We start from the raw sequence: 26,861 nt of genomic DNA, 5'->3' as shown, positions 1-26,861 counted from the left end.
GCAAAGACTCTGCATTCCCAATTCAGGGGACTCAGGTTCGATCCCTGGTCAGGGAAATAGATCCCACATGCTGCAACGAAGACCTGGTGCAGCCAAATTAATTAATTTTAAAAAATAGTTGCATTGAACTCCATTATATAGATGTACATTCAAAACATATACCTACCTATAGTATTTTGTTTGTTATCAGAGACGGTTAGATAGCATCACCCACTCAATGGACAATTTGAGCAAACCCCAGGAGATAGTGAAGGACAGAGGAACCTGGCATGCTGCAGTCCATGGGGGTCACAATGAGTCACACACAACTTGGCGACTGAACAACAACAGCAAGTCTTCTGTTAACACAGGCAGTGGTACAGTGGTTCACCTTCGTCACTGACAAGTGAGCAGGTGCTTCTGCAGAATGTGATCCCAGGAAAGAGGTTGATGGATCCAGTGGGTGTGCAAACTCATAATTCAGATAGCTATTCCCCAACGCCTCCAGAAGGTGGCCCATGTCCTACAAAATGACTTACTCTATAGTTTTAATTTATAGCCAGGCTTGCCTGGTAGCTCAGCTGGTAAAAAATCCACCTGCAATGCAAGAGACCCTGGTTTAATTCCTGGGTCGGGAAGATTCACTGGAGAAGGGACAGGCTACTCACTCCAGTATTCTTGGGCTTCCCTGGTGGCTCAGCTGGTAAAGAATCCACCTGCAATGCAGGAGACCTGGGTTCGATCCCTGGGTTGGGAAGATCCCCTGGAGAAGGGAAAGGCTACCCATTCCAGTATTCTGGCCTGGAGAATTCCATGGACTGTATAATCCATAGGGTCGCAAAGAGTCAAACACAACTGAGCAACTTTCACTTTCTGCAAAACTTATTTAGGGAAGGAACGCTTGTGTTATCTAGACCACGACGTCTATATTAACTGAGATGTGAAAATATTCTCCTAGAATGCAATTGCCACAATAAAGCCAAAGACTGTTACTATGATGAAGACGTGGCCAATCAGAGGAGAAGCCTGAATATTGCTGGACAGTTCAGAGGAGGAGGGGTTTGCATTGGCTGCCTGCAGAACACCATGGGTGTCAACTGTGAAACCTGTGTGGATGGATATTACAGACCCCACGGGGTAAGAGTGCGGATGGATATTACAGACCCCACGGGGTGAGAGTGCGGATGGGTATTACAGACCCCACGGGGTGAGAGTGCGGAAGGGTATTACAGACCCCACGGGGTGAGAGTGCGGATGGGTATTACAGACCCCACGGGGTGAGAGTGCGGATGGGTATTACAGACCCCACGGGGTGAGAGTGCGGATGGATATTACAGACCCCGTCGGGTAAGAGTGCCAGCTTTGTGGTAGGAAAGAGCCTCAGACCACCACACAGAACCACAGCACTGGAGACATTTCCTTTTATAACATTTGTCTGTATTCCTTTTTTGACTGAATATTTATTAGGGAGTCTTTTATAATCCAAGCAATTGAAGGCATATAAAGGTGAAAAAGAAACCATTTGTTTTCGAGGAACTTAAAACTTGATTGGGGAGACAGATGTGCCCAATGGTTAACTATGAACTCAGTCACTAATTCAAGGGCTGAAATAGAGTTATAGGCAGTCAGCTGTGAAGATAAGGAAGGTTTTGAGTCCTGACCATTTCTCACTTGTTTTGTTTTCTGGTTCAGAATCCCTCTAGTAAGGGGTATGTGCGTGTAATTATAAGGATTCCAGTTCTTAGGACCTTTCTTAGACTTTGACTCATGATTTTTCTTCTGTCCTTCTACTGGCAGTTGCCCTGGGAATACCTGCCACTTAATCTTTGTTTTTTAGCTTGTAGTGTTCTTCAGTATAGGTATCCTGCTCTATTGTCCTCTTTTCTGGCTCAGAGTAGGATGTTCGGTCACTGCTACTTAATTTGAATTCAGAGCCCCCTGGCTGCATCCTCTCAGAGTTTTGTGATACTCAGTGTTCACGTGGAGGGTCAGCCAATAACTGAAGCAGCTGTCTCCTGCTCAAAGGAAGTGCACACTTCTCACTTGACATGTAGCTGACATGGGAATCCCGTGGTGGCTGGGTTATAGGAGATGCTTCTAAATAACTCCAGGTCACAGCAGAGCTAGGAGGCCTGAGAGCTGTGATAATGGGAAAGGAGGACACTTTGCTAATGATGCCAGCAGCTGTCACCATCAAAAGGATGTTTGGTATTTTCTGGCTTGACCTACACACCCTGGGTACACAAAATCATGGTGATAGTCACATCTGGGATGAAAAATTAACACTTTATCATTGACGTTATTGTCAGTGTTAATGCTAAGATTGCTGTTATTTCTAGCAAGATAATCTAGTACAACCTCTGCCTTTCAGGTGTCTCCTTATGAGGACCACCCTTGTCGCCCCTGTGACTGTGACCCTGTGGGGTCCCTCAATTCTGTCTGTATTAAGGATGACCTTCACTCTGACTTACACAGAGGTACTTGATTCATTTCTGTGCTCGTAATCGATGTGTGTGTGTGTGTATGTGTGTGTGTGTGTCTGTGTGTGTAAGATTTGCACCTAGCAAGACTGTTATCATTGTGTAATAATTTGGTGATGATTCTCTATTGATGTTTTGCTTATCAAATATTTATGAAGCACCTACTACTATGTGCCAGGCAGTTTTGTAGGACCTGGGAACATATATATATATACAGTTGAACAGATGACCAAGGTCTCTGCTCATAGGCAGACACTAAATGAACAAGTCCACGAATAATATAAAGCCAAGTCTTGATGCCCTGGGCATAAAGCAAAATTACCAATCGTGATGAATTTGAGGAAGGGAGGGGTGGAGATGGTGATGTCAAGGTGACGAAATGACATTTGAGAGGTTAATTGAGCTTTTGATGAAAGAAGAAATGAGGCTCTGTTTCAAGTCATATGTGGAACAGTAAATATCAATCACTGCATTTAGCTCTCAGAAGACAGGCAGAGGCTTAAGCATACATCCCCCTACAACGCAAGCAAATCCTCCAGGTAACCTTGTAAATGTCAGTGTTCTTTCCATTTCCAAAACTGGCAAATGGACGTGCAAATGCCAGAGTCCCCTGAATAGGCTGTATCTGCTCGGAGACCCCTGCGGCCCCCTCCGGTGCTCAGTTGCTGGCAGTGGAAATGGATATTGATCACCTGAGAAGGGTGTGCTCACTGTGGGGCCCGCTGGTTGGGGGTGGTGGTGAATTACAGGAACTACTGATTCATATGGAGAAGGAAATGGCAACCCACTCCAGTGTTCTTGCCTGGAGAATCCCATGGACGGAGAAGCCTGGTAGGCTGCAGTCCATGGGGTCGCACAGAGTTGGACATGACTGAAGCGACTTGGCGGCAGCAGCAGCAGCAGTGATTCATATCTGCAACCCACGATAAGATGATGCTGATGATGACAGTTACCTTTGATTGGGTTCACTAAAAAATACACATGATTTTAATTTTTAATCATAGCAAGTAAAAGTTATTTACCCACTCCACAGGCAAGGAAACTGTAGCTCAGAGCACTTGAGAAACTTGGCCAAGAGTCTGCAACTTTCAAAGCTGGCATTAAAGCAAAAGACAGTGCTCATCACCCTCCACCACTGGCTTCTGTACGTTTTCCCTAAAAAAGAATTTTCTGATATAATTGCATACAATATACCCATTTAAAGTGTACAGTCCATTGTTTCACCACAATCCAGTATTGGAATATTTCCATCACCCTGTAGAGAAGCCCCCTGACCCATTGGCAGTTTCACTGCCTGTTTCCCTTCACCCCTCCCCTGCCCCGCCCCAGCTCTAGGCAACCACTGAGCTACTTTCTTTCTAGAGATTTGCTTATTCTGGCCATTTCATAGAAATAAAAGCATAGAACATGTGGTCTTTAGTGACTGGCTTCTTTCAGCAATCATACTATTTTCAAATTTCATCCCTGTTGTAGCAGGTCACAGCATTTCATTCTTTTTTTCTTGCTGTATAATACTCCATTGTGTGTGTGTTTAGTTTACTCATTCATCAGTAGATGAATATTTGAGTTGTTTTGACGTTTTGACTATTGTGAATAATGCTGCTATGAGCCTTTGTGTAAAAGTTTTGGGGAAGACATATGTTTCCATTTTTCTTGGGTAGATACTTCAGAGTGGCATCTCTAGATCTTACGGCTACACTATGCTTAGCCTTTCAAGGAGGAACTGAATGGTTTTCACAAGCTACTGCATTATTTTACAGTTACATGTGTTTTCCATCTTTTCTTTCTTTAAACCAGGGGTGGTTGTCAACTATGTTCTATGGGCCATACCTGGCACCACTGTCTTTATAAATAAAGTTTTATTGGAACAAAGCTGTTTCCATCTGTTTATGTACCATCTGTGGCTGCCTTCAAGCCATATGGGCTGAGTTGAATAGTTGCAGCAGAGGCTGGCCAAAAAGCCTACAGTATGTACTCTCTGGCCTTTTATAGAATAGTTGGCTGGCCCCTGCTTTAAACCCTTTTACTTTCCTGTTGGATCATTTTGCCACTTTTCTTTGAAGGGAAGTGGCCAGGTCAGTGTCCATGCAAAGAAGGTTATGCGGGAGAGAAATGTGATCGCTGCCATTTCGGCTATAAGGGTTACCCGGAGTGTGTGTCCTGTGACTGCAACCCAGCTGGCAGTGTGAATGAGGAACCCTGCTCTGAGTCTTGTCTCTGTAAGGTATGTATGACAGTAAATAATCTTGAGCATTCATTTACAAGATGAATAAAGTCCTCTTCAGATTTTAAAATGCTTGAAAGTTTGGAAAACATAGAAGATTTAAGACAAAACGATACGAAAAATCCATTTCAATATAACAACCAAGCTCTAGATCCTTAGCTTCAGTCTTGAGTACAAAATCAGATGATAATATTTCAGACTATCTGGAAATTGTGACATCATGAGGCTTTGCATTTGTCTTTTTCTTTACCTGTGTCTGGGTCACCAGACATGTTTCCCGATAATGTCATGTTGTTCAGTTGTTCAGTTGTGTTCGACTCTTTGTGACCCCACGTGGCACATCAGGCTCCCCTGTCCTCCTCTATCTCCTGGAGTTTGCCCAAATTCACGTCTATCGAGTCAGTGATGCTACCTAACCAGCTCATCCTCTTCCACCGTCTTCTCCTTTTGCCTTCAGTCTTTCCCAGCATCAGGGTCTCTTCCAATGAGATGGGTTTTCGTATTAGGTGGCCAAAGTATTGGAGCTTCAGCTTCAGCATTAGCCCTTCCAATGAATATTCAGACTTGATTTCCTTTAGGATTGACTTGTTTGATCTCCTTGCTGTCCAAGAGACTCTCCAGGACTGTGTCATGTTCATGTCATTTTATTCTGTCCGTTACTGGTTTCAAAAGCTAATTGTTTGCTTCACTTGCAGGAAAATGTTGAGGGGAGTCACTGTGATCGCTGCAAGCCAGGATTCTATAACTTGGAGGAAAAGAATCCCCAGGGCTGCTCCGAGTGCTTCTGCTTCGGCGTCTCCGACGTTTGTGAAAGCCTCTCCTGGCCCGTCAGCCAGGTGGGGGCACCTTCCGAAAGCTGGGAGATGGGAGTGTGGCAGGTGGCATGGAGATTACGAGGACAGTCAGGGTGTCCTAGCTGTTTGGGGAACAGAGAGTCTGGGGGGTTGGTTTCTAGAGGGACAGCATGCTGGCTCAAGCTTTGGGCTCTTCCCTGACCTCCCTTCTCCTTCCTTGCTAGTGCCTGGGGAGGGGGGATTCTGGTCAATACTTGAGCAGGGCTAAGTGTTCCTGTGGGTGGTCTCCTGTCATCTCTACATAGGTGACAGATTAGGAGGATAGGATCTGGAGGCTTTATATAGGTTTTGGCATTTGGCTAAGAAGTAGGGGACAGCAATGAAGAAGTCAGCATTAGCCAGAGATGTTTTATTCAGTGCATTTATTGAGTTCTTTGCTATTGCTTTAATCTGAGATATATATCCATGGCCTGTACAGTTTTGCTCATCTATTTCTAATTGACCTGGGTTTGGGGGACTGTGACTCATTCTTAGGTTTTCTGGGTCTTTTGACCAGTAGAAGCCACGATGTGTGAACTCCATCCTGGTTGAGCTCTCTGGGGCTGCCCCTTCACTGTGAAGATGCTAGCGCTGGGCTGAGGGAAACCCAAAGGGATCCACACGTCTGAAATTCTTGGATCTTTTTTGAAGGTGAAAGATATGTCTGGGTGGCTGGTCACCGACTTGGTCAGTTCCAACCAGATCCGGTCTCAGGAGGATGCCCTGGGTGGACGTCACCAGATCAGCATCAACAACTCGGCGGTGGAGCAGCGGCTGACTTCCCAGTACTACTGGGCGGCCCCGGAGGCCTACCTGGGAAACAAGGTATCTGTGGTGACGGTGTCTGGGGCAGGGATCTCGAGCACATTCGCGAAGAACTTTGGTTGGCCTTTCACGTAGTCTCGTCATTCTCTTGGGCATTTGGCAGACTATCACATAGTGTTTACTTGCACCTGACTCCCATGGTCTTTTTATCCCTGCTTGACTTTACTACATCATTAAAATACGAACTTGTGTCCTTCCTGGCACCATGGTAAGCCCCTGGTAGGTAGGGGAAGCCTGTCCCCTTCTCCCATACAGACTTTCTGCCTTGCTCTGGGTTCCTGGGTCACCCGGGCCTTTGTGAAGGTCCCTTGCATCCCTGTTCTGTGGAGTCAGCCGTGTACCAGTTTTATGCTCAGTCCTGTCTGCTTCTTTGCGACCCCAAGGATTGTTGCCTGCTAGGCTCCTCTGTCCATGGGGTTTCCCAGGCAAGAATACCAGAGTGGGTTGCCATTTCCTTCTCCAGAGGATCCTCCCAACCCAGGGATCGAACCCGTGTCTCCTGCTTTGGCAGGCGGGTTCTTTAGTACTGAGCTATCTGGGAAGCCCATACCTGTCTCACTGGGTGTATAGAACATTCCTAGAAAGGGTGTGCAGGGGCCCCCTGCTTCTTTCTCATGATTGTTGCTCACGTGAAGTTCATGTTTAAGAACAGATAGGATCCTTTCCATTGTAAGAAAATGCTCAAAGGGGATTCTACAAAAGTGGGAAGTTGGTTGATATGATTTAACTTCTCCCTTCTGTGACGTGGTCCTGTCCCTCCTCACCAATCACGCACCTTCTCCAGATTCTGATCTGAAAATATATTCAGTGGAATATCCCTCAATGTCTCTGGCTCCCTACTTGCCTTAGCCTCGCCTTTGGTTTAAGTCATGTTGTAGGTTTCATACCATAGTCCATTTCTAGTTAATTTGATGGTTACATTTAAAATTTTATAGCTGTTTTGTATATGTTTAATTGGTGTTTATTTATTTTTTTAATGATTGCTTTTCTGCACTAAATTACAATCTTAGAAGTCATTTTCTGTTTAGAATGAGGTCTTATCACCAAAATTCGGTAGTTTGTATGCCTGGGATCACCTCTCCAATTTTTTTATGGTGCAGAAATTGGCTTCTGAACATTGTGTTGTTGTACCACAGCTGGCAGAAAAAAAAAAAATGTCTCTTTTACATTAAAGGATATGGGGTCAGGGAGAGAGCCCTTAGTCCTTCCTTTGGCTGATCACTCATGTGTCTGTCGTCCTCCCACAAGCACGGTGATGAGACCCAATGTTGAGACCGTAGTCCTGGGGCAAACTCTCCACCCGCTGCAGTTCTTCCATGAAATAAAGGTCTGTTGTTGGACTAACAGAAGTTCATAGTAATTTATCTCATTAGCTCTAAGAAGGACTGCATTTTCTGTGCATTTAAACAATATCCTGCATTTGGTGATGTCCGTTAAACAGAAGATTCGTATAACATGCTTCCTGTCCACTGCCTTAAATGTGAAGTCCTTACGTGCTGGGGCCTCGGGGACGCCTCGCAGCCCAGCAGTTTCCAGATGAGTCCTAAGCACCGTGTCCTCTGACTGCGGGCTATGCTCCCTCCTCTCGGTGCTCACTGTCCCTTCGTGGTTCCAGCTGACGGCCTTCGGTGGATTCCTGAAGTACACAGTGTCCTACGAGGTCCCAGTGGAAGCGGTGGATGGTGACCCCCTGTCTCACGCCGACGTCATCATTAAGGTAATTGCTTTCTTGTCATTGTGCTAGAGCCGAGGGCTTCGTGGGGGGTCAGTTTTATGACTAAAAATGTCTAAGAGGGGGTGCGATGTAGCGAGGAGCTCAGGGCCAGGAGGGCTTTCAGCAATGGTTTGCCTCTCGGGTCCCCTGAGACTAGAAATTTCCAGAACTGCCCGGGGGCCGCACTGTAGCTCTTCCCTTTATCTTGTAGTGGAGTTGTCTATTCACACTCGAAAGGGAGAAGGTTTTCCTCCATGTGGGGACTTCCTGATCGGCCTTGGAGCCCCTCCGCCCCTCCGGTCATGTCCTCCCCACTGAGTGACCAGAGTCTGGCTGGTCACAGAGTCTGGCAGCACAGAGTCTGGCTGTGTGGGGATAGGAGATGTGTCATTGTTTTTATCTCACCTCTGTCCCCTCCATCCCTGTCCTCACTCCCATCACAAAAAGAAACATAACTAATGAGAACCTACTATACAGCACAGGGAATTCTACTCAGTGCTCTGTCGTGACCTGAAGGAAATCCAAAAAAAGAGGGGATATATGTATGCATATAGCTGACTCACTTTGCTGGGCGGCAGAAACTAACACCACATTGTAAAGCAACTGTGTGCTTAGTCGTTCAGTCGTGTCCGATTCTTTGGGACCCCATGGACTGTAGCCCCCAGGCCCCTCTGTCCATGGGGATTCTCCAGGCAAAAAGACCGGAGTGGGTTGCCATGCCCTCCAGGGGGTCTTCCCAACCCTGGTGTCCTGCTTTGGGGGTAGATTCTTTACCATCTGAGTCACCATGGGGTTTCCTAAAAGAAATGCTAATTGTCCTGTCGGTCCTTGAAATTAATTTTACAAGAATTAAATTTTCTAATTAAAATAGGTCTTCTCCTAATTGTTATTTGACAGACTAGGTTAACAAACACTCCATATGAACAAAACCTAAGGTTGTGAAAAAATGAAAAATGGACATTACCCTTGGGGGTACACACATAGGTCAGAAAACACATGATGATAAATGGGCTCCCATCTGATTACTTTTATGACTTTTAAGAAGTGAGCATGACAATGAAATCTTTATTTTCAGTTATTACCCACCAATAAGAGGAAGTTAGGTTCACAGTTTTAGCTCGTGACATAAAGTGAACTAGGAGACAAATCTACATCCATCAGATACAACTAATGGACTGACTTTTAAAATCCAGGCTATCTTGAAAGCTTGCAACATACCAGATATTGGTGTGTATTCTCTAGTGACAGAATGCCAGCAAAGGCCGACAATGAGTAGAACTTGTGGGTTTTTAATAGGTATTTTCTTACATTGCTAGAAATCAGGAGGTTTATTACATGATTGTGTCCAGAAATGAGTTAAGATACTATATTCCAATAAAAATTGCAACAAAACCAAACAAAAAACTCAGCAAGGCCTTGGCCTTTGCTATACCCCTGAAACATTGTAAATCAACTGTACTTCAATTTAAAAAAAGATGAGGGGTATCAGATTGGTTGCTTTGAGGAAAACATGGTCTAGGGCTTGTCTGTGTTTCTTTTCTGAGATTAACAGAGGCATAGTCTTTAGACTTATTATCCAAATTCCTCTGAGAGGAACACAGTGAAATATCTCTGATACTTTTGGACTAAGGGTTACATGGATATCATTACATGTTTGGCCAAGACATGAAAAGCCAGGTGGCTGAATACAAAATTTGCTTTTCGTGTTTCATCATGAAAATGAATCATCAATGTATTTCCTCCTTGTTTTAAAAATGTTAGGGAAACGGAATCACTTTAAGCACCCAGGCTGAGGGCCTGCTGTTGCAGCCGTACGAAGAGTACTTGAACGTGGTTAGACTGCTGCCAGAGAACTTCCGAGATTTCAAGAGCAAGAGGGAGATAGATCGCGACCAGCTGATGACCGTCCTCGCCAATGTGACCCATCTCTTGATCAGAGCCAACTACAACTCTGCCCAGACAGCTCTTTACAGGTGTGTACTGGAACAGAGGGAAAACTTACAGTGGTCTTGCCTTTTGTACTGTATAGTTTATGAATTGTCTATTTTATGCATTATGTATTTTAAGTTGAATACACTTGATTACTTTCAGGACACAGCTAATGGAGCTGTCTGTCTTGGAGTTATTTTTCATCACTATAATTTTATCAAAAGTGTAAGAAGAGTTGTCCATGACCGATGTATCTAGTAGGAAATAGACTTGGTGTCAGGATCAGAAACTTTCAGGGTGGTTTTCTGAGAAATGAGGGGACAGTTGCCAGCAACATCTCACCTAGTTTTCACCCTCTTGATGTTAATGGGCTTAGATTTTTCACAGCTCGTGAGTTCAGCCTTAGTCATTTTGTTACTTCAAGAAGGTCTGTTTCTGGCAACTCCAGTCAGAACGTGCACAAAGAATACGGCTAAAGCAAACCAAAGGGCACACCCAGTGACAGTCTCTCTGCACTAGAGAGAGTTCAGCTGCCTGGGCTTGTTCTTCTGAAGTTCATTCTTCCGAAGGGGCCCCACGGAGCCGTGCCTCAGCTGTGTTGGGCAGTAGCTCATCTTTTTCTAAATTTTGAAGGCATTTCCAGGGACTAATGACAGCTCCCAGAAAATGTTCTGTTGTGAAAATCTCTCGTTACTTACAACACACTCACCTTTTTAATTAAAAAAAAAAAAATCATTTTGTTTGAATTAAACCTTTTTTAGGAATTCGTCTTCTTTGAGGTTCTAGATGCTGCGTGCAAGCGTGTTAAGTTGTGTAACGGGCCCTATCTGTGTGTCTGTTGGTAGGTTGGATTCTGTCTCTCTGGACGTGGCCAGCCCTAACGTCATAGACCTGTCGCTGGCCACAGAGGTGGAGCACTGCGAGTGTCCTCAGGGCTATGCGGGCATCTCCTGCGAGGTGACTCTCCTCCTCCTTCCTGTCTGCTTCCTCTGCTCCTTCCTATGGGGGAAAAATGCGTTGAAGGTGATGTCATGATGTATGTTTGAATTTTAGTTTTGGAAACCCAGTGTTTCTAAGTTTCAGACTTTTGAGGGATCTTGGAATATAGGAAGCACATTGCTTAAAGAAATGTAGGGACTTTCTTGGCTGTCCACTGGTTAAGACTTTGTCTATCAACACAGCAGGTGCAGGTTCGACCCCTGGTCAGGGAGCTAAGATTCTGTGTGCTTCACAGCCAAAAAAAGAGAAAAAACCAAACAGAAGCAACATTGTAACAAATTCAATAAAGACTTTAAAAATGGCCCACATCAAAAAATCTTAAAAAAAATAAATCCGATTTCTCTGAAGCCCCTGGGAATACCCTCATAGGTGTCACTGTCTGGCTTAGTCAATAGGAAAGTTGCAGCACCCAAGCCATGTTTTGCATTCCTAAGGAGGATCGAACTTTGATCATATTTGAATATTTACCAGTTACCAACACTTGACCTGGAAAGCTTTGGCCAAGCCAGCCCTGTGTGGAGACCTTTGATGGCACCCAGCTGTGTTACTTATGTGGGCTCCACATCATATAGTCAGTGTATGAACCTACTCTTACATTCATTGCTAAAAGTAATCTGTTGCTTAAAAATGTTGAGGTATGTTTTGAATTATTTGGACATCCATATTGATAATAACTCTCTCTTACTGAGAACTTTGTATGTATCTGGCACTGTTCTGAGCCCTTTCCACATATTACCCCCATTTAATCCTTACAACAGCCCTGTCAGGTCGGCCCTTCATATGCTTTCTGTTCCGCAGATGAGGAAAGAGACACAGAGAGGTTAAGTACCTTGACGAGGTCACACAGCTAGCAAGCAGTCATATTAAGATTTGAACTTCACCCCTGGCTACTGCCATGAGGTCTTCTCACGTGTCCATGACTGACTGTAATTGTGAACATTTGTCATTGGCTGTGATTTCTTGGCTTGCGCTTTTACAAAGTGAGAACATTTAACTTATAATCTGTTTTTACCTTTACTAACTTTGTAGTTAATAAGGTTGGCCTGAAGCCTCCTGGTGCAGATATTTAATTAAATATTTTTATCTCTATTTTAAATATTTAGAAAAGTATTTTTGGTATGGGGTGGGGACCAAAGAACTTTTTTTTTTTAACATCTCATTTATTTTTAGGACCAACAAGAGTTCATAGGTCCTAATCCCTGTGGGTCTTGTGCTTAACGGAAAAATGACCCTCAGACCACCTCATAGTATGTGGATGTGAGCTTGGGGAGCCACAGGTAGTGCAGAGATAACCGTGGAAGTGGGAGCCTTGCCAGCTAGACTGGAAGGAGTCTGGAGGGCAAGTGGGCGGGGCTTTGGAAGGCAATGTTGGTGTGGGCGGGGCTTTGGAGGGTAAGTGCTCTTGTGGGCGGAGCTTTGGAGGGCAAGTGCTGATGTGGGTGGAGCTTTGGGGGGAAAGTACTAGTGTGGGCAGGGCTTTGGAGGGCAAGTGCTGGTGTGAGTGTGGCTTTGGAGCAAAACTGTGGGTGTGTGTGGGATGATGCTCAGGCAGGAACAGGAAGCTCAAGTCTTCTTTGTCAGGGTTTGTGTCAAGCAGAACTCATTCTGTAATCCAACTCTTGCTCAGAAGCTGACTTAAAGAATCAGGCAGCTGTTCACTGAGAATGGAATTTGGGGGAGCCCTGTAGCTGCCACACAGACCCCCAGGCGGCTGCCTGCTCAATGCCCATCTGTAGAGAGGCCTGCTGTACCCAGGGGAGCATGGCTGTGGGAGGTGATAGGGGACATTCCCAAGATCAGTGTGAATGAAGGCATTATACATTATTACTATAATGAAATGCTCTCTAAGAATCCTTAGAACAATAGAAAACAAGCCCACACCCCCTCGTGCCATGGCCCCAAGGGAGTGTGCCAGCCTCAAATGAATCATTCCCCAGTCTGCACTCTGGATGCATTTCTTGCCTGCTGTCGCCCTGGGTGGCCCATGGACAGGGGTCTTGCAGGTGTGCACACCTGGCGTTGAGTCATTGTATCAGCGCCGAGGACCAGAGCTAATGCTTCATGTTTCAGGTTGCATGTCTGTCAAATGGAGAGTCAATTGCTCAGGGTCACCAGGAGGATGACATGAAGTACAGTGTCTAGGGGACTCCTTGTCCCTGAACCTCCACGTTGTCAGACCAGCAGGAAGACCAAGGGAAGCTCACCTGTAACACTTGTTTTATTAAACTGATGGTATTTGACACAGATGTGCGTTTAACACCATGATAGCAACATTTTATAAATTTTAAGCAAAAGAAAAAATAGTAGAGGGGAAAATATCCTTTCCATTTACATTGAAATGTAAATGACTATTACATGATTTCTAAGAATGTTGCAGTGGAAAACTCCTATGATGTGCGCTGGCTTATTGAATAGCTATTAAGTTGTTGTGTGCATGTTTTCTGCCTTCAAAACATATAAGGAACTGGATTCTGGTGGTAGTTGCACCACTCAGTAAATTTACTGAAAAAAAAAAAAATCATTGAATGCTATGCATCATATGGGTGCATTTTATGGCATGTTTGGGCAAAAAAATAAGTTTTCTGTTCCCGGAAGACTGAGTGGTTTTTGTTTCTAACATATTTGGAAAAGGGTGGTTTGCATTTTGCTTAAGAAGTTACCTTCACCTGCATGGTCACCTGTCCTTCTTTTGCAGTCCTGTCTTCCCGGCTATTACCGCGTGGACGGAATACTTTTCGGAGGAATCTGTCAGCCCTGTGAATGCCACGGCCATGCAGCTGAGTGTGATGTTCATGGTGTTTGCTTTGTGAGTCTGAGACCTCATGTGCCCCTCCCCCGCCCTGAAGCCCTGGCTCTGCTCAGAAGTGATTTTTTAAAAAATGCTTCCTCCACAGGGAACATCCCTGCCTTTGTGAACCCCAAAGGAAATCTGGAGGTTTAAGTTTAAGACATAGACTATCTCCTGCTTTTTATTTCTTGTTTTTTTGAAGAAAAGTTGCTTTGGTAATAATAGAAAAAGGAGGTATCATTTCACTGCAGGTTTTTTCTTGGGACAATAAGTAATGATTTCCTTCACAAGACTAAAAAATAACATAAAGGTAGAAAACGCCCACTGATTAAGCAAAGAAGATCAGATCTTTTAAATGCAAATGCTAGTAGATTTTAACATTATATTACATAGTATATCATACGAGGAATAATAAGATATCTGATAATCTCACTCATTTCTGCAATATATAATGCTTCATCATTGTTAGCAGATGAACTCTGCGAACAAGTCCCTCTTTCGTGCAGTAGAAGTTGAAACAGGGCTTAACAAATGTGTGGTTAATCTTGAGAATGAACTTTGGGGCAGATACAGGGCAAGACGTATTTTAACTTCAGTCAGGAATTCTTTTAGGCTCTTGTGCCCCCACACTCCTGGGCTCTAATGGATTCACCGCTCAGAGACGGAATGAATGTGTATGGTAATCAACTGAATCCTATTCACCGGCACAGCACAGAGGGAGGTTCATGCTTTTTCCCTAAGAGATTGATTGAGTAGCAGGGCAGGGAAAATTTAATGATCATGGGGAAGACCTCGGCGTGGTGCCGCCCATTGCTTATTCTCTCTGGAGCCTCATTTTTCTGTTTCTCTGGAAGGACAGCTTTCATTTAGCTCTTTGTCCGTGTCTTTGTTCTCTATAAGTGAAGTGTCTGTAGGGTGGCGTGGAAGGATGGCTTGCACGCAGACTCAGTCTTTCCACTATAAGTTCCTCCAGCTCAGCTTCCCATTGCTTAATGAGGTGGTTGTTCCTTTAAAAGCTCTCTCCCTCTTCCTCTCGGGTTTGGAGGCCTCTGCGCACACTTGGGCTGGGGGGGGGGGTCCACATTCTGCACCCTCTGCCGACCAGGATCTGAGAGCAGCTCTTTGATCCATTTTGTTACTGTAGAAGAGACCGAATATAGTGGTTGGAAGTGAAAGGTCTCTTCACTTCCTGTTTTCACAAATTAAAAGATTTTATCAGCCAGTCTGGAAACAGGCAGCCACTCCTCATATAGGAGTGTTTGGTGACTTGTTTCAGTCTTGTGCCTTTTTTTTTCTGCTTGGACTGCAAGTTGTTTGTGGGTAACTGAGGCTCGCTCAGCGGGCCAGAGCCAAGCCTCTCCACACGTGTTTCCTAGGCATGCCAGCACAACACCACCGGGGAGCACTGTGAGCGCTGCCTGCCCGGCTTCTACGGGCTGCCTTCCCGAGGGACCCCCGGGGACTGCCAGCCCTGCGCTTGCCCGCTCTCCACAGCCTCCAACAAGTAAGCCCGGCTCCTCCACCAGCCAGCCCTGCCCCGAGGGGCCAGGGTCCCCATCCAGACCCGCACTGATGTCTTCAGAGCAAGACCTGTGTGCAATGAGAATGTGAATTTGCCCCATGGTAATTAATTGGGACTCGAGATGGAGGAAAAGACTCTGTCTTTTAAAAAAAGCTTGACATGTTGAAGTATATAAGGCAGGTTGTGTGGTGGCAAAGACATTTGCCTGCCTTTTTCCCTCTTGGTCTCATGTCGATCATCACTTCCTTCAGTGTTGTGTGCCTACCAGTGGGCTAGGAAGTAGAGGGGGGCATGGATATGAATAAAACTTGCTCCTGGGCTTCAGGAGTATTTGAGCTAATGACCAAAATATGTAAATATGAGGCTCATTGGAAATGAACTGAATTCATTAAGTTGATTCAACAAATCTTTATTGAGTGCCTGGTATGTGCTGGGTATCATGGTAGGTGTCCTGAGTATCACACTGTTCAGCCGTGGCTGCCGGTGCCATGGCATCCACTGTGTGATCATGAGGACAGGGGAAGTATGTCCACTCTGCAGGGGGCATCTACCAGGGGCGATGCCCTGAGGAACCAAATTGGAAGTGAACTTGCTCTTGGCCAGTGTGGGTAGCTCTGAGGCAGGCAGCCCAGCCCCAGGGACTGGAGAGGAACTTGGCTTGATCATCAGAGCCGGCCTCCTGGAGGACATTGAGGGTGAGCCAGTGAGCCCAGACAGTGGGGAGAATCGCAGCCCAGGCCAAGGGACAAACAGGGAGTGTCTAGTGCCCACTGGGTGGGCTGTGTGACTGGGGGGCCTTCGTTTCTGGGCTAAGGAGTGAGGATCCAGTGAAGGTGTGTAAGGATAGGAGTGGTGGAAGCCAAGCATTTCAATATTTAGGAGTTCTGCACCATCCACTGGAGAACTGCATGCATCTCTGCTGTTTTGTCAGTTTCAGCCCCACCTGCCACCTGGATGATGGGGACGAAGTGGTGTGTGACCAGTGTGCCCCAGGATACATGGGGGATTGGTGCGAGAGGTACTCCTTCACTCAACCAGTTTCCACAAATGTTTACAATGAATTTTGTGTTTGTTTTTAAATGTGTAGTTACGTGTGGCTTTAAAGTTTTTGATATGTAATTATTATTTATAGACTCAGAGAAGCCAGTCGATCAATTAAAAAATTAATGTTGAAAGTCCATGGGCATACTTGGATCTCTCTGAGCTAACTTGAGTTCTCATCGGTAGCAATGTGAAACAGCCAGGAGTTCATATGTCTGTTCACACATTTGAATGTCCTTTTACTCTGGATAATCCCACAAGTGAGAGCTAGTTTGATATAAGTGTCTCCTGGTGCCTGGAGGCCAGGGGCTGTCTTTCCCGTGTGAGTCTTGGTGCCAAGTCTGGCTGGTCTCCATGGGAGGTGGCCTCCCTGAGTGGTGGGATGCGGGTCGAGTTGCCTGGGTCTGGAGCCTGTCCTAGGAGATTGTTGGCTTATTTGGATGCACTCCCCACGCCTCACAATGAGTGATGGGATCTGTGAATGCCTGAACTGGGAGCCGCGTTCCTCTCACAGTAAATCTTAGGTGAAGAGTTAGTCTGATTGATTAACCACTCAGAGAGTCCCTGGATGGTGGGGGACCGTCTACAGTAATTGCATTTGTGCGCATCTCTGTCTCCATCTTTTATACAGATGTGCAGACGGTTACTATGGAAACCCAACAGTGCCCGGAGACTCCTGCGTCGCATGTAACTGCAGTGGCAACGTTGACCTCTTGGAGCCTGGGAGCTGTGATTCCGTCACCGGAGAATGCCTTCGATGCCTTGGAAACACCGACGGCCCCCACTGTGAGAGGTGTGCTGACGGTTTCTATGGGGACGCAGTGACCGCGAAGAACTGCCGTGGTGAGTGTGTGGGCTGTTGCAGCTGGGTCCACTACTTGCCACCTCGTGAAGACTCCACTCATCTTGTGCTCATGCTGAGTTGCTAAGTCATTTTGGACTCTTTTTTGACCCCATGGACTGTAGCCCACCAGGCTCCTCTGTCCATGGGATTTCTCAGGCAAGAATACTGGAGTGGGTTGCCAGTTCCTCCTTCAGGGAATCTTCTTGACCCAGGGATTGAACTTGAGTCTCCTGCATTGGCAAGTGGAGTCTTTACCCCGAGCCACTGGGGAAACTCATCCATCCATCTACCTACCATCAAACAGTGCTCGGCCCAGGAGGTCACTTGACCTCATCTGCACTGGGTTAGCTCGATCAGTTACTCCAAGTGGAGGTCAAGTGGCCTAGAAAACACACAGCCTCCCATTTCAGGAGGAAGTGGTACTCCACAGAGTGCTGGCACTGCTCCCAGGGACTGAGGAGGTGAAGGAAGCCTGTCCTGTTTGTCAGGTAGATGCTAAGGGCTTCTTGAGGCAGATGGGATTTCAAGATGTGGAGTGGTAAATGGGGAGACCCTAGCCCTCAGATTGGCACATCTCAGTAGTCTTTGCCTGAACTGCTGACTCCATGTCGCTCTGCAGGGCTCAGCTCAGACTCTTGAGATGATACACTGTGCAGAATCAGTTACTGAGAAAAGCAAATTCCCAGGATGACAAACGTATAGCCTTAGGTCTGATACAGCTCTCCGTTTTATTTTTTGCACGGTTCTTGAAAAAGGAATGAAAAAATAAAAATTGCAGTGATCTGTTGTTCTGATGCATGCGTGCTAAGTTGCTTCAGTCGTGTCTGACTTTGTGACCTGTAGACTGTAGTCCTCCAGGCTCCATCTGTCCATGGGATTCTCCAGGCAAGAATACTGGAGTGGGTTGCCATGCCCTCCTGCAGGGGATCCTCCCCACACAGGGATTGAATCCGTGTCTCTTATGTCACCTGCATTGTTAGGCGGGTTCTTTACCACCATAACTACCTTTTTGATAGTGAAGTTGCTCAGTCGTGTCTGACTCTTTGCGACCCCATGGACTGTAGTCTGTCAGGCTCCTCCGTCCATGGGATTTTCCAGGCGAGAATACTGGGAGTGGGTTGCCATTTCCTTCTCCAGGGGATCTTCCCGACCCAGGGATTGAACCCGGGTCTCCCGCAGACAGACTGTTTACCATCTGAGCCACCAGGAAAGCCCCTTTTGATGATTTCACCGTTTTGATGATTTCCTATAAATACTGAAGCCCGGCTATGCTATTACAATGTAGAGACACAAGAGGGAGCCAGTGATACAGAAAAGATGCTACCTAGGAGGACAAGGGATGAACAAGGTGTTAATGACCCTGGGCTTAGGAGCCTGATGTTCAGCATCTTGATTGACTATCATAGGAGATGATAATTATCATAATTATGATAACCTGTGATTGTGTAAAGCTTCAAAGTTTACAGAATGCCTTCAACTATTCTCATGGCTTTTCTTTTCACGTTTATCGCAAACCTCGATGATTGTTCATTTGTCACTTACTGCATGTCTGTTACTTCCCAGGCACTATGCTAAGTATTGTGATGGGAGTTGGAACTTTATCAGACTTGAAAAATCCTAAGTCTAGTGGGGAGCTATATAGGATGGTGTACCAGGGAAGCACATGTGTGTTCAGGGCATTAGGGTCTGAATAACACAGGGTAGCATCCGGGGTTACATGGTCACCAAGCAGCCATGTGGTATTAGGCAAATTTATTAACCTTGCCTAGCTGCTATTTCCTCATTCGTAAAATGGACATAAGTATATGTGTACACTAGGCCTTTCTGAAAAATAAATGGGATAACAAATTCAAAGTTCTAGACAGTAAAGAAATGGTAGCAATTATAATTGCTAGCAATAAGAGCAGTAATTTATATTATTTTTCTGTATCAATACTGTCCAATATAAATGCAAGCCATGCATGTAATTGAAAATTTTGTAGTAGCCACCTTTTAAAAATTATAAAGAAATGGATGCTGCTGCTGCTGCTGCTAAGTCACTTCAGTTGTGTCCGACTCTGTGTGACCCCATAGACGGCAGCCCACCAGGCTCCCCCGTCCCTGGGATTCTCCAGTCAAGAACACTGGAGTGGGTTGCCATTTCCTTCTCCAATGCATGAAAGTGAAGAGTGAAAGTGAAGTCACTCAGTCGTATCCGACTCTTAGCGACCCCATGGACTGCAGCCTACCAGGCTCCTCCATCCATGGGATTTTCCAGGCAAGAGTACTGGAGTGGGGTGCCATTGCCTTCTCCAAGAAATGGATGAAATACGTGTTAATAACACATTGTATTTAACTCAATATATAGAAAGTGTTATTTTATCATGTAATCAAATTTTCAAAGTGCTAATGAGATGATTGCTTTCTTTTTTTAATAATGAGTCTTCAAAATGCAGTGCATCTTTTATCAGATCAGATCAGTCGCTCAGTCGTGTCTGACTCTTTGCGACCCCATGAATCACAGCACGCCAGCCCTCCCTGTCCATCACCAACTCCCGGAGTTCACTCAGACTCATGTCCATCGAGTCAGTGATGCCATCCAGCCATCTCATCCTCTGTCGTCCCCTTCTCCTCTTGCCCCCAGTCCCTCCCGGCATCAGAGTCTTTTCCAGTGAGTCAACTCTTCAAATGAGGTGGCCAAAGTATTGGAGTTTCAGCTTTAGCATCAGTCCTTCCAAAGAAATCCCAGGGCTGATCTCCTTCAGAATGGACTGGTTGGATCTCCTTGCAGCCCAAGGGACTCTCAAGAGTCTTCTCCAACACCACAGTTCAAAAGCATCAATTCTTCAGCGCTCAGCCTTCTTCACAGTCCAACTCTCACATTCATACATGACCACTGGAAAAATCATAGCCTTGACCAGACGGACCTTTGTTGGCAAAGTAATGTCTCTCCTTTTGAATATGCTATCTAGGTTGGTCATAACTTTCCTTCCAAGGAGTAAGCATCTTTTAATTTCATTGCTGCAGTCACCATCTGCAGTGATTTTGGAGCCCAGAAAAATAAAGTCTGACAGTGTTTCCACTGTTTCCCCATCTGTTTCCCATGAAATGATGGGACCGGATGCCATGATCTTTATTTTCTGAAGGCATCTTTTATAGCCTATCCTAGGGCTTCCTAAGTGACTCAGTGGTAAAGAATCAGCCTGCAATGCAGAAGGCACAAGAGACCCAGGTTCAATCCCTTGGTAGGGAAGATCCCCTGGAGAAGGAAATGACAGCCCACTCCAGTATTCTTGCCTGGGAAATCCCATGGACAGAGGAGCCTGGTGGGCTACAGTCCATGGGGTTGCAGAAGAGTCTGACACAACCTAGTGACTAAACAACAACAATAATTAGGATGCTAAATTTTCATCAGAAATACGTGATCTACATTTAGGTTACATAAAATTTAGTGTTGAAGAAGTGGATTCATACACCCAAGTTTTTCAAACACATTTACAAGTTTTCCTTTTTGTACATCCAGCCTGACATAGCTGTGTGATTTATGGTAAATTATATCATCTTCCTAAGTCTTAGATTTCTCAGCAAAGAGAAAAATAAAATTTTCACCAAATAGAAAAATGTTAGTGCTTCCCTTCTGTGTTTGTTATGAAGGTTAATTCATTTATTCCACATTTTGCCTGTAATGTGACAGACACAAGCTGACGGGTGTGTGCCCTGCAAAGTGTGCCACACACAGTGTGCTTGGGGCTGAGATATTTCGTGATGTTTTTCTTACATGATTATGCCATCGGACAGAGTGTGCATTTTCTAAGCCTAAGCATTCCTAAATAGTACACATCATGGGATATCTTGTCAGTGAACATATTACAAATTTTAAATGAAGTGAATATTGACAGCTGTGGTATGAATATCAATTCAACCTTTCTTGGACTCGTTAAATTGCATCACTTAGACAAGGTGAGGGACTTTGTAGCTTTAAACATCAATATTCTGGCTGGAGATGAAACTGCAACCTCAGCCCTGAATGCCTGAGTCAAACAACTCAGGTCTTAGAATAAGAAATATTTCATTAAATCATGAACTATAATATTAGTTATCTAATTAACTAATATTATAAACTATAATATTAGTTATCTACATGGCTATAACTCAACTTAAAATAATTTATATATGATTGGAATGAGCAAATGGCTAAATCACTTTTGAAATCTTTTTTGCATGTTTTTTAATGAAGTTTGGTTGATATACATTGGCAGCTCATTTTAAAAATTTCAAGGAATTCATGAAATTGGTTAAGCTCATTTGCAGATTATTACCTTAATAGTTTCAGTACATTTTTTTGTCTATGATGGTTCCTTGCACCAACCTTATGTTGACTCACTCAGAAAAAGAGTAAATTTTTAAAGTTATTGCAAAGCAATCATTTTGTTTTCATTTTCCGATTTGAAACACGAATGTGTAAGATTTCTCCTTTGGGGATTAAGGGACTATATATGAGCCATATCCATAAATAGGCACAAATATGTCTTCTGTGTGTGTTAGCCTGTGAATGTCATGGCCAAGGCTCCCTTTCTGCCGTCTGCCACCCGGAAACTGGACTCTGTGAGTGCAAACCACACGTGACCGGACAGCGGTGTGACCAGTGCTTGGTAAGATGCCTCCAGGTCCTTGAGTACAGTTCATGTGTGCATCAGTGTTGACGTCTGGAACTGGTTCAGATGAAATGGATCATGACTGCCAGAAAGAGTGGGTGCCTGCAGCACGGTGGTGGGAGGTGCTGTGCACCCATGTCTGGAGAGTGTGTATCAGTTCTGAGGGTGGTGGGATGATGTCACGAGTCCTTTGTGAGCTTGTGACACACGCAGGTGCTGATTTGGGAAATGTTCTAGTAGATATTTTGTTTTTGTCATTCAGTCTCTAAGTCATGTCCGACTTTTTGCCACCCCACGGACAGCAGCATGCCAGGCTCCTCTGTCCTCTGCTATCTCCCAGAGTTTGCTCAAACTCATGTCCACCAAGTCGGTGGTTAGTAGGTTGCTGCTATTGCTAAGTTGCTTCAGTCGTGTCTGACTTGGTGCAGCCCCATGGATAGCAGCCCACCAGGCTCCTCTGTCCCTGGGATTCTTCAGGCAAGAATACTGGAGTGGGTTGCCATTTCCTTCTCCATTAGTAGTTACTGCTGCTGCTGCTGCTGCTAAGTCACGTCAGTCGTGTCTGACTCTGTGCGACCCCACAGATGGCAGCCTACCAGGCTCCACTGTCCCTGGGATTCTCCAGGCAAGAATACTGGAGTTAGTAGTTACTAGTCACTGACTAAAATCTGTTCTAATCTTCTTCCGCTCTGCCCCCATGAAACAGTACGGCTACTATGGGCTGGAGACGGGGCTCGGGTGCCTGCCCTGTAACTGCAGTGCCGGCTCCCTGTCGGATGACTGCACACCAGAAGGCCACTGTCTCTGCGTCCCGGGTGTGGCCGGGGAGAAGTGCGACAGGTGTGCCCGTGGCTTCTATTCCTACCAGGACGGCGGCTGTACACGTAAGCGCTGGGATTCAGCATTTCAGACTTCCCTAGAAAAGTGCCTAAACTTTTCTTGGAACTCTCCTTCGGCTTCAGACTAATTCTGTTAAATTCCTTTACGTTTTTTCTTCACGTGTAGGAATTCATTCCTTGTTTTCTGTTTCCTGATCCCTGTTCTGGAAAGTCCATAAGCCTTGGTCAGGCTGTACTAACTGTGTGAGCTTAGGCTAATGACTTGCCTTAGCTTTGGTCTCCTCATCCGTAAAGTGGAGGAGCCGATTAGACTCCATCCAGGAGTTACTGTTAAGGTGGTACTTAGAGTCCTTGGCACAGTGACTGGCACACAGAGGCTCAGTAAGCCTTAGCTGTCTGCTTTCCCCACCTGTGGAGGCCTTGCCTGGCCTTCTCTCTGTTTCTCCGATGCCTCTGATCATCTCTCATGCAACAGCCTGTCATGAGACATGGTGGGGTCCTGGGGATCATGAGGTCTCTTCAGGAGCTACAGGAGTGGTTGAGATTATTAACACAGGCAGACACTGCAGCAGCAGCATCTCTGACTTCTTTGGTTGACCCGACGGTCCTGATCCCTAACAAGACTCCATATCTCTTGTAGCCTGCGACTGCGCTCATACCCAGAACACCTGTGACCCGGAGACCGGGGAGTGTGTGTGCCCGCCTCACACTCGGGGTGCAGCGTGCGAGGAGTGTGCAGACGGACACTGGGGCCACGACCTAGAGCTTGGATGCCAGGTGTGCGCTGCCACCGCATGTTTTCCTCACTGAGAACCACTTTGCTGGGTCCGGTTTCGTTCTGTTTCTTTTATCTGTGTGCTTAATTTTACCCTGTTGAGTGGCTTCATGGTTTCTAGTCATAACTCAGCACCCATGGTGGGAATCAAAGTGGAAGAAGTGACATCCTTAAAACGCAATATTCTAAATTTTCTTCAAGAGCCTACCTTTGAGAAATTGACAGCTTAGTAGATCAAAATTTTATTTTACTGCCTTTTAAATATATTCTGCAATAGACGCTATCTTCCAGGAGAAGGACATAAAGTGCTTTCCTGGGGCAGGGCACATATGTCTCGTCTTCCACGGTTCTATTTTTCTGTGTTACTTTTGTCTGTTAAATGTAGAGTTTGCGTTTTGAAAACAGAGGGAACATTACTCGTCTTCTAACATGATTTTGCTGGACTGCTTTGACCTACTAAGTAGATTGAATTTCAGTCCACAACTGTGGCCCAGCATGCAGGGGTTCGACGATGTCCAGCAATGTGGGTCCTGTCTCTTGATGGCTTGTGTCGTGAGTTCCAAAAGCAGCAGTGAGAGAGGTCCGTTTGATTGTATGGTTTCTCCAGGTTTCCTGTCGTCCCTGTCTGTACACATTGTGAAAATGTAAAAGCTACCTTTTGATTTATTTCACTGTTGTCTCTTCCAGGCCTGTAATTGCAGTAGTGTGGGGGCAGCCAGCCAACGGTGTGATGTAGTCACCGGCCACTGCCGGTGTAAGCCTGCCTTCGGTGGACGGACCTGCGAACAGTGCTCCCCAGGGTACAAAGGCTTCCCCGACTGCATGGCCTGTGACTGTGACCCGAGAGGGACCCTGGCCGACACCTGCGACCAGGAGCAGGGTCTCTGCAGCTGTGCCCAGGAAACCGGAGCCTGCTCTTGCAAGGTACTGGCCTCGACCCCACTTCCTTTCCACCCTCTCACTCATCATCATGACTTCGGGGCTTTCACTATTTAAATAAGCACCTGGCTTCTAGATGCTTCTCTTAATGAGTTTGCACCGCCTTCTATGTCTGAGGTTAAATTCTGTGTGTGCTCTTCTAGAGTGATGGATGATGCTTTAGATGGAATTTGTACAGTTTATTACAAGTGTCAGATGATGGAACTGATTTGAAAAACATGCCGAGTTTTCTATCATGTGTCCCGGTTGGCTGAGTAGCCAGTCTGTCTTGAATATACAGATAAAATAGATAACAGGGCTTCAGGAGAATGTGTGGTTGTACAGCTGGTAAGTAACTCTTCTCTTGCGCCTGCTGGGCAGACTGGAAGAAATTTGCATCGATTATTTTCCCAGGAGGTTAGATTTCAACATCGTACCTAGCTCTGTGAATTTTCATTCGTTTTCCCATTGTGCTTTGTTACCAGAAGGTCCTTGACCACTTTTCTGGTCCTTTCCTTGGGCCCAGGAGATGAAAGCCTGGTCCTGGGCTGATTGGTGGTGGGGGATGAGGGAGGGGAAACTCGAGTGGGTCGGGGGTGATGGGATTCTCAGTGGATCTGTGCTTGGTTCCCCGCGTCTGTGGCCTCAGTTCTCACCACAGACGGCCAGTGCAGGACAACCGGCCCAAGGCTCTTTGCCTGACTACTCAACCAGTCCCATGGGGACTCACTTCAGGAGGATCCGGGCCCCCTCCTGGAGACTCACTAGGGTGTCTACATTTTCCTGAAGCTTCTGAGATGATTCAGATGATTAGCTGAGCTTGGGAATCACTGATTCTGAGAGAACTGATGCTCAGAGTGGTTGAGGAGCCAGCCTAAGAAGCAGCTGGTTCATCCATGCCTGTTCATCCAAAACGGTTTCTGTGTTTGGTTCCATTTCCGTTTGTTCAGAAACCGTGTCTCCTTTTCTCAAGTAGAAGTGAGTGTATCGCTTTGTCCCCTTTAGGAAAACGTCGCTGGGCCTCAGTGCGGTGAGTGCCGAGCCGGCACCTTTGCTCTGGACAAGGCGGACCCTCGGGGATGCACGCCCTGCTTCTGCTTCGGGCTGTCGCAGCTGTGCTCAGAGGCCCAGGGCTACATGAGGACGCCAGTGAGTCACACGCGCATTAAGTGTTCTGTTTTTAACCCTCTACCATTGGGAGCTGGGTCCAGGTGGGAGAGACAGTTAAGTACTTGTGTTGCATTTTCCTCTTACTGCGTCAGAAATTCTTGGAAGCTAATTTGAGATCATTAAGAATCAGAACTCTAGGATTTCCCTGGTGATCCAGTGGCTAAAGACTCCGAGCGCCCAGTGCAGGGGGCCAGGTTTGATCCCTGGTCAGGGAACTAAATCCCGCATGTCACAGTAAAGATTCCACGTCCAAGCGCCCAGTGCAGGGGGCCAGGTTTGATCCCTGGTCAGGGAACTAAATCCCGCATGTCACAGTAAAGATTCCACAAGCTGCAATTAAGACCTGCGAGGCCTAAAAAATAAAAGCCTCAGAGCCCTGCCTTTGCTGTCAAGGAAGTAAACAGAGCAGAAACCAAGATGTTGGTGTCGCTGTGTGCTAACCTGCCCACAGCTTTAGTTGGAAGATGAAGTTGCAGTATCTCAGTGGTCTCCTTCATGTCGCTGAACATTGCCCAGTATAGCACTTTCAGTTCATTTTAGTCCAGCTGTTTAAGTTTAAAAGAAAAGCCTTTCTTATTCCTGTTTGAGTAGTGAAGCCATCTCACCTGAAACAGCGAAGCCTCTGACGGTCTGAGGTGCAGAGTTCATTCACGTTCTGTGTCCTCCCCTCCCTGACTAGGTGACGCTGGGCTCAGATCAGCCTCTGCTGCGTGTGGTTTCTCAGAGTAACCTCAAGGGTACAACCGAGGGGGTGTACTACCAGGCCCCTGATGTCCTGCTGGACGCCGTGACCGTCAGGCAGCAGGTCCACGCGGAGCCGTTTTACTGGCGGCTGCCCGGACAGTTTCAGGGAGATCAGGTGAGACAAGCACCCAGCCTAGAGCCCCGTCCACCTTTCCTGGGGGCAGAAGTGCCGGTGGAAGTCACAAGGGCCTGGGTTGGCCTATTCCTAACAGAGTGGGTATTAGTCTCCTCTTCTTCGAGGGGATGGAGTGATTAACACTTAGAAAAAGTCCTCCAGGTGAATGGTTCTTTTACCATTTTCATTAATTTTAAGGGGTTTCCCTGGTGGCTCAGATGGTAAAGAATCTGCGTGTGATTCAGGAGACCCAGGTTCAATCCCTGCATCAGAAAGATCCCCTGGAGAAGGGAATGGCTACCCAGTCTAGTGTTCTTGCCTGGAGAATCTCCATGGACAGAGGAGTCTGGCAGGCTACAGTCCATAGGGTCACAAACGACTTAGCACACACACACATCAATTTTTAAAAGTCTTTTCAAGTGAAAGTCGTATTCCTTTTCTCCCTTTTAAAGCAATCACTCAACAAACATTTATTTATTTTTTTTTAC

General features: G+C 46.0%; 1 protein-coding gene across 2 annotated transcripts in view; it reads left to right on the top strand.

The window, feature by feature from the left end:
* LAMA1 (laminin subunit alpha 1) overlaps positions 1-26,861 on the top strand; it is a 125,361-nt gene that overhangs the window by 47,768 nt on the left and 50,732 nt on the right. For both annotated transcript variants that reach the window (XM_070778924.1, XM_070778923.1), the window contains exons 8-25: positions 938-1,116; positions 2,351-2,456; positions 4,523-4,683; positions 5,379-5,519; positions 6,168-6,341; positions 7,957-8,058; positions 9,817-10,028; positions 10,830-10,941; positions 13,679-13,789; positions 15,148-15,275; positions 16,225-16,311; positions 16,966-17,177; positions 21,703-21,809; positions 22,519-22,696; positions 23,292-23,428; positions 24,114-24,350; positions 25,350-25,493; positions 26,194-26,373. In XM_070778924.1, coding sequence (XP_070635025.1) covers positions 938-1,116; positions 2,351-2,456; positions 4,523-4,683; positions 5,379-5,519; positions 6,168-6,341; positions 7,957-8,058; positions 9,817-10,028; positions 10,830-10,941; positions 13,679-13,789; positions 15,148-15,275; positions 16,225-16,311; positions 16,966-17,177; positions 21,703-21,809; positions 22,519-22,696; positions 23,292-23,428; positions 24,114-24,350; positions 25,350-25,493; positions 26,194-26,373 — 2,708 coding nt within the window. The remainder of the gene's footprint in view (positions 1-937; positions 1,117-2,350; positions 2,457-4,522; positions 4,684-5,378; positions 5,520-6,167; positions 6,342-7,956; positions 8,059-9,816; positions 10,029-10,829; positions 10,942-13,678; positions 13,790-15,147; positions 15,276-16,224; positions 16,312-16,965; positions 17,178-21,702; positions 21,810-22,518; positions 22,697-23,291; positions 23,429-24,113; positions 24,351-25,349; positions 25,494-26,193; positions 26,374-26,861) is intronic.

Source organism: Bos indicus, chromosome 24 (genome assembly GCF_029378745.1).
Source record: "Bos indicus isolate NIAB-ARS_2022 breed Sahiwal x Tharparkar chromosome 24, NIAB-ARS_B.indTharparkar_mat_pri_1.0, whole genome shotgun sequence".
NCBI classification, from domain to species: Eukaryota; Metazoa; Chordata; class Mammalia; order Artiodactyla; family Bovidae; genus Bos; species Bos indicus.
This window is presented reverse-complemented; position numbering and strand designations above follow the sequence as displayed.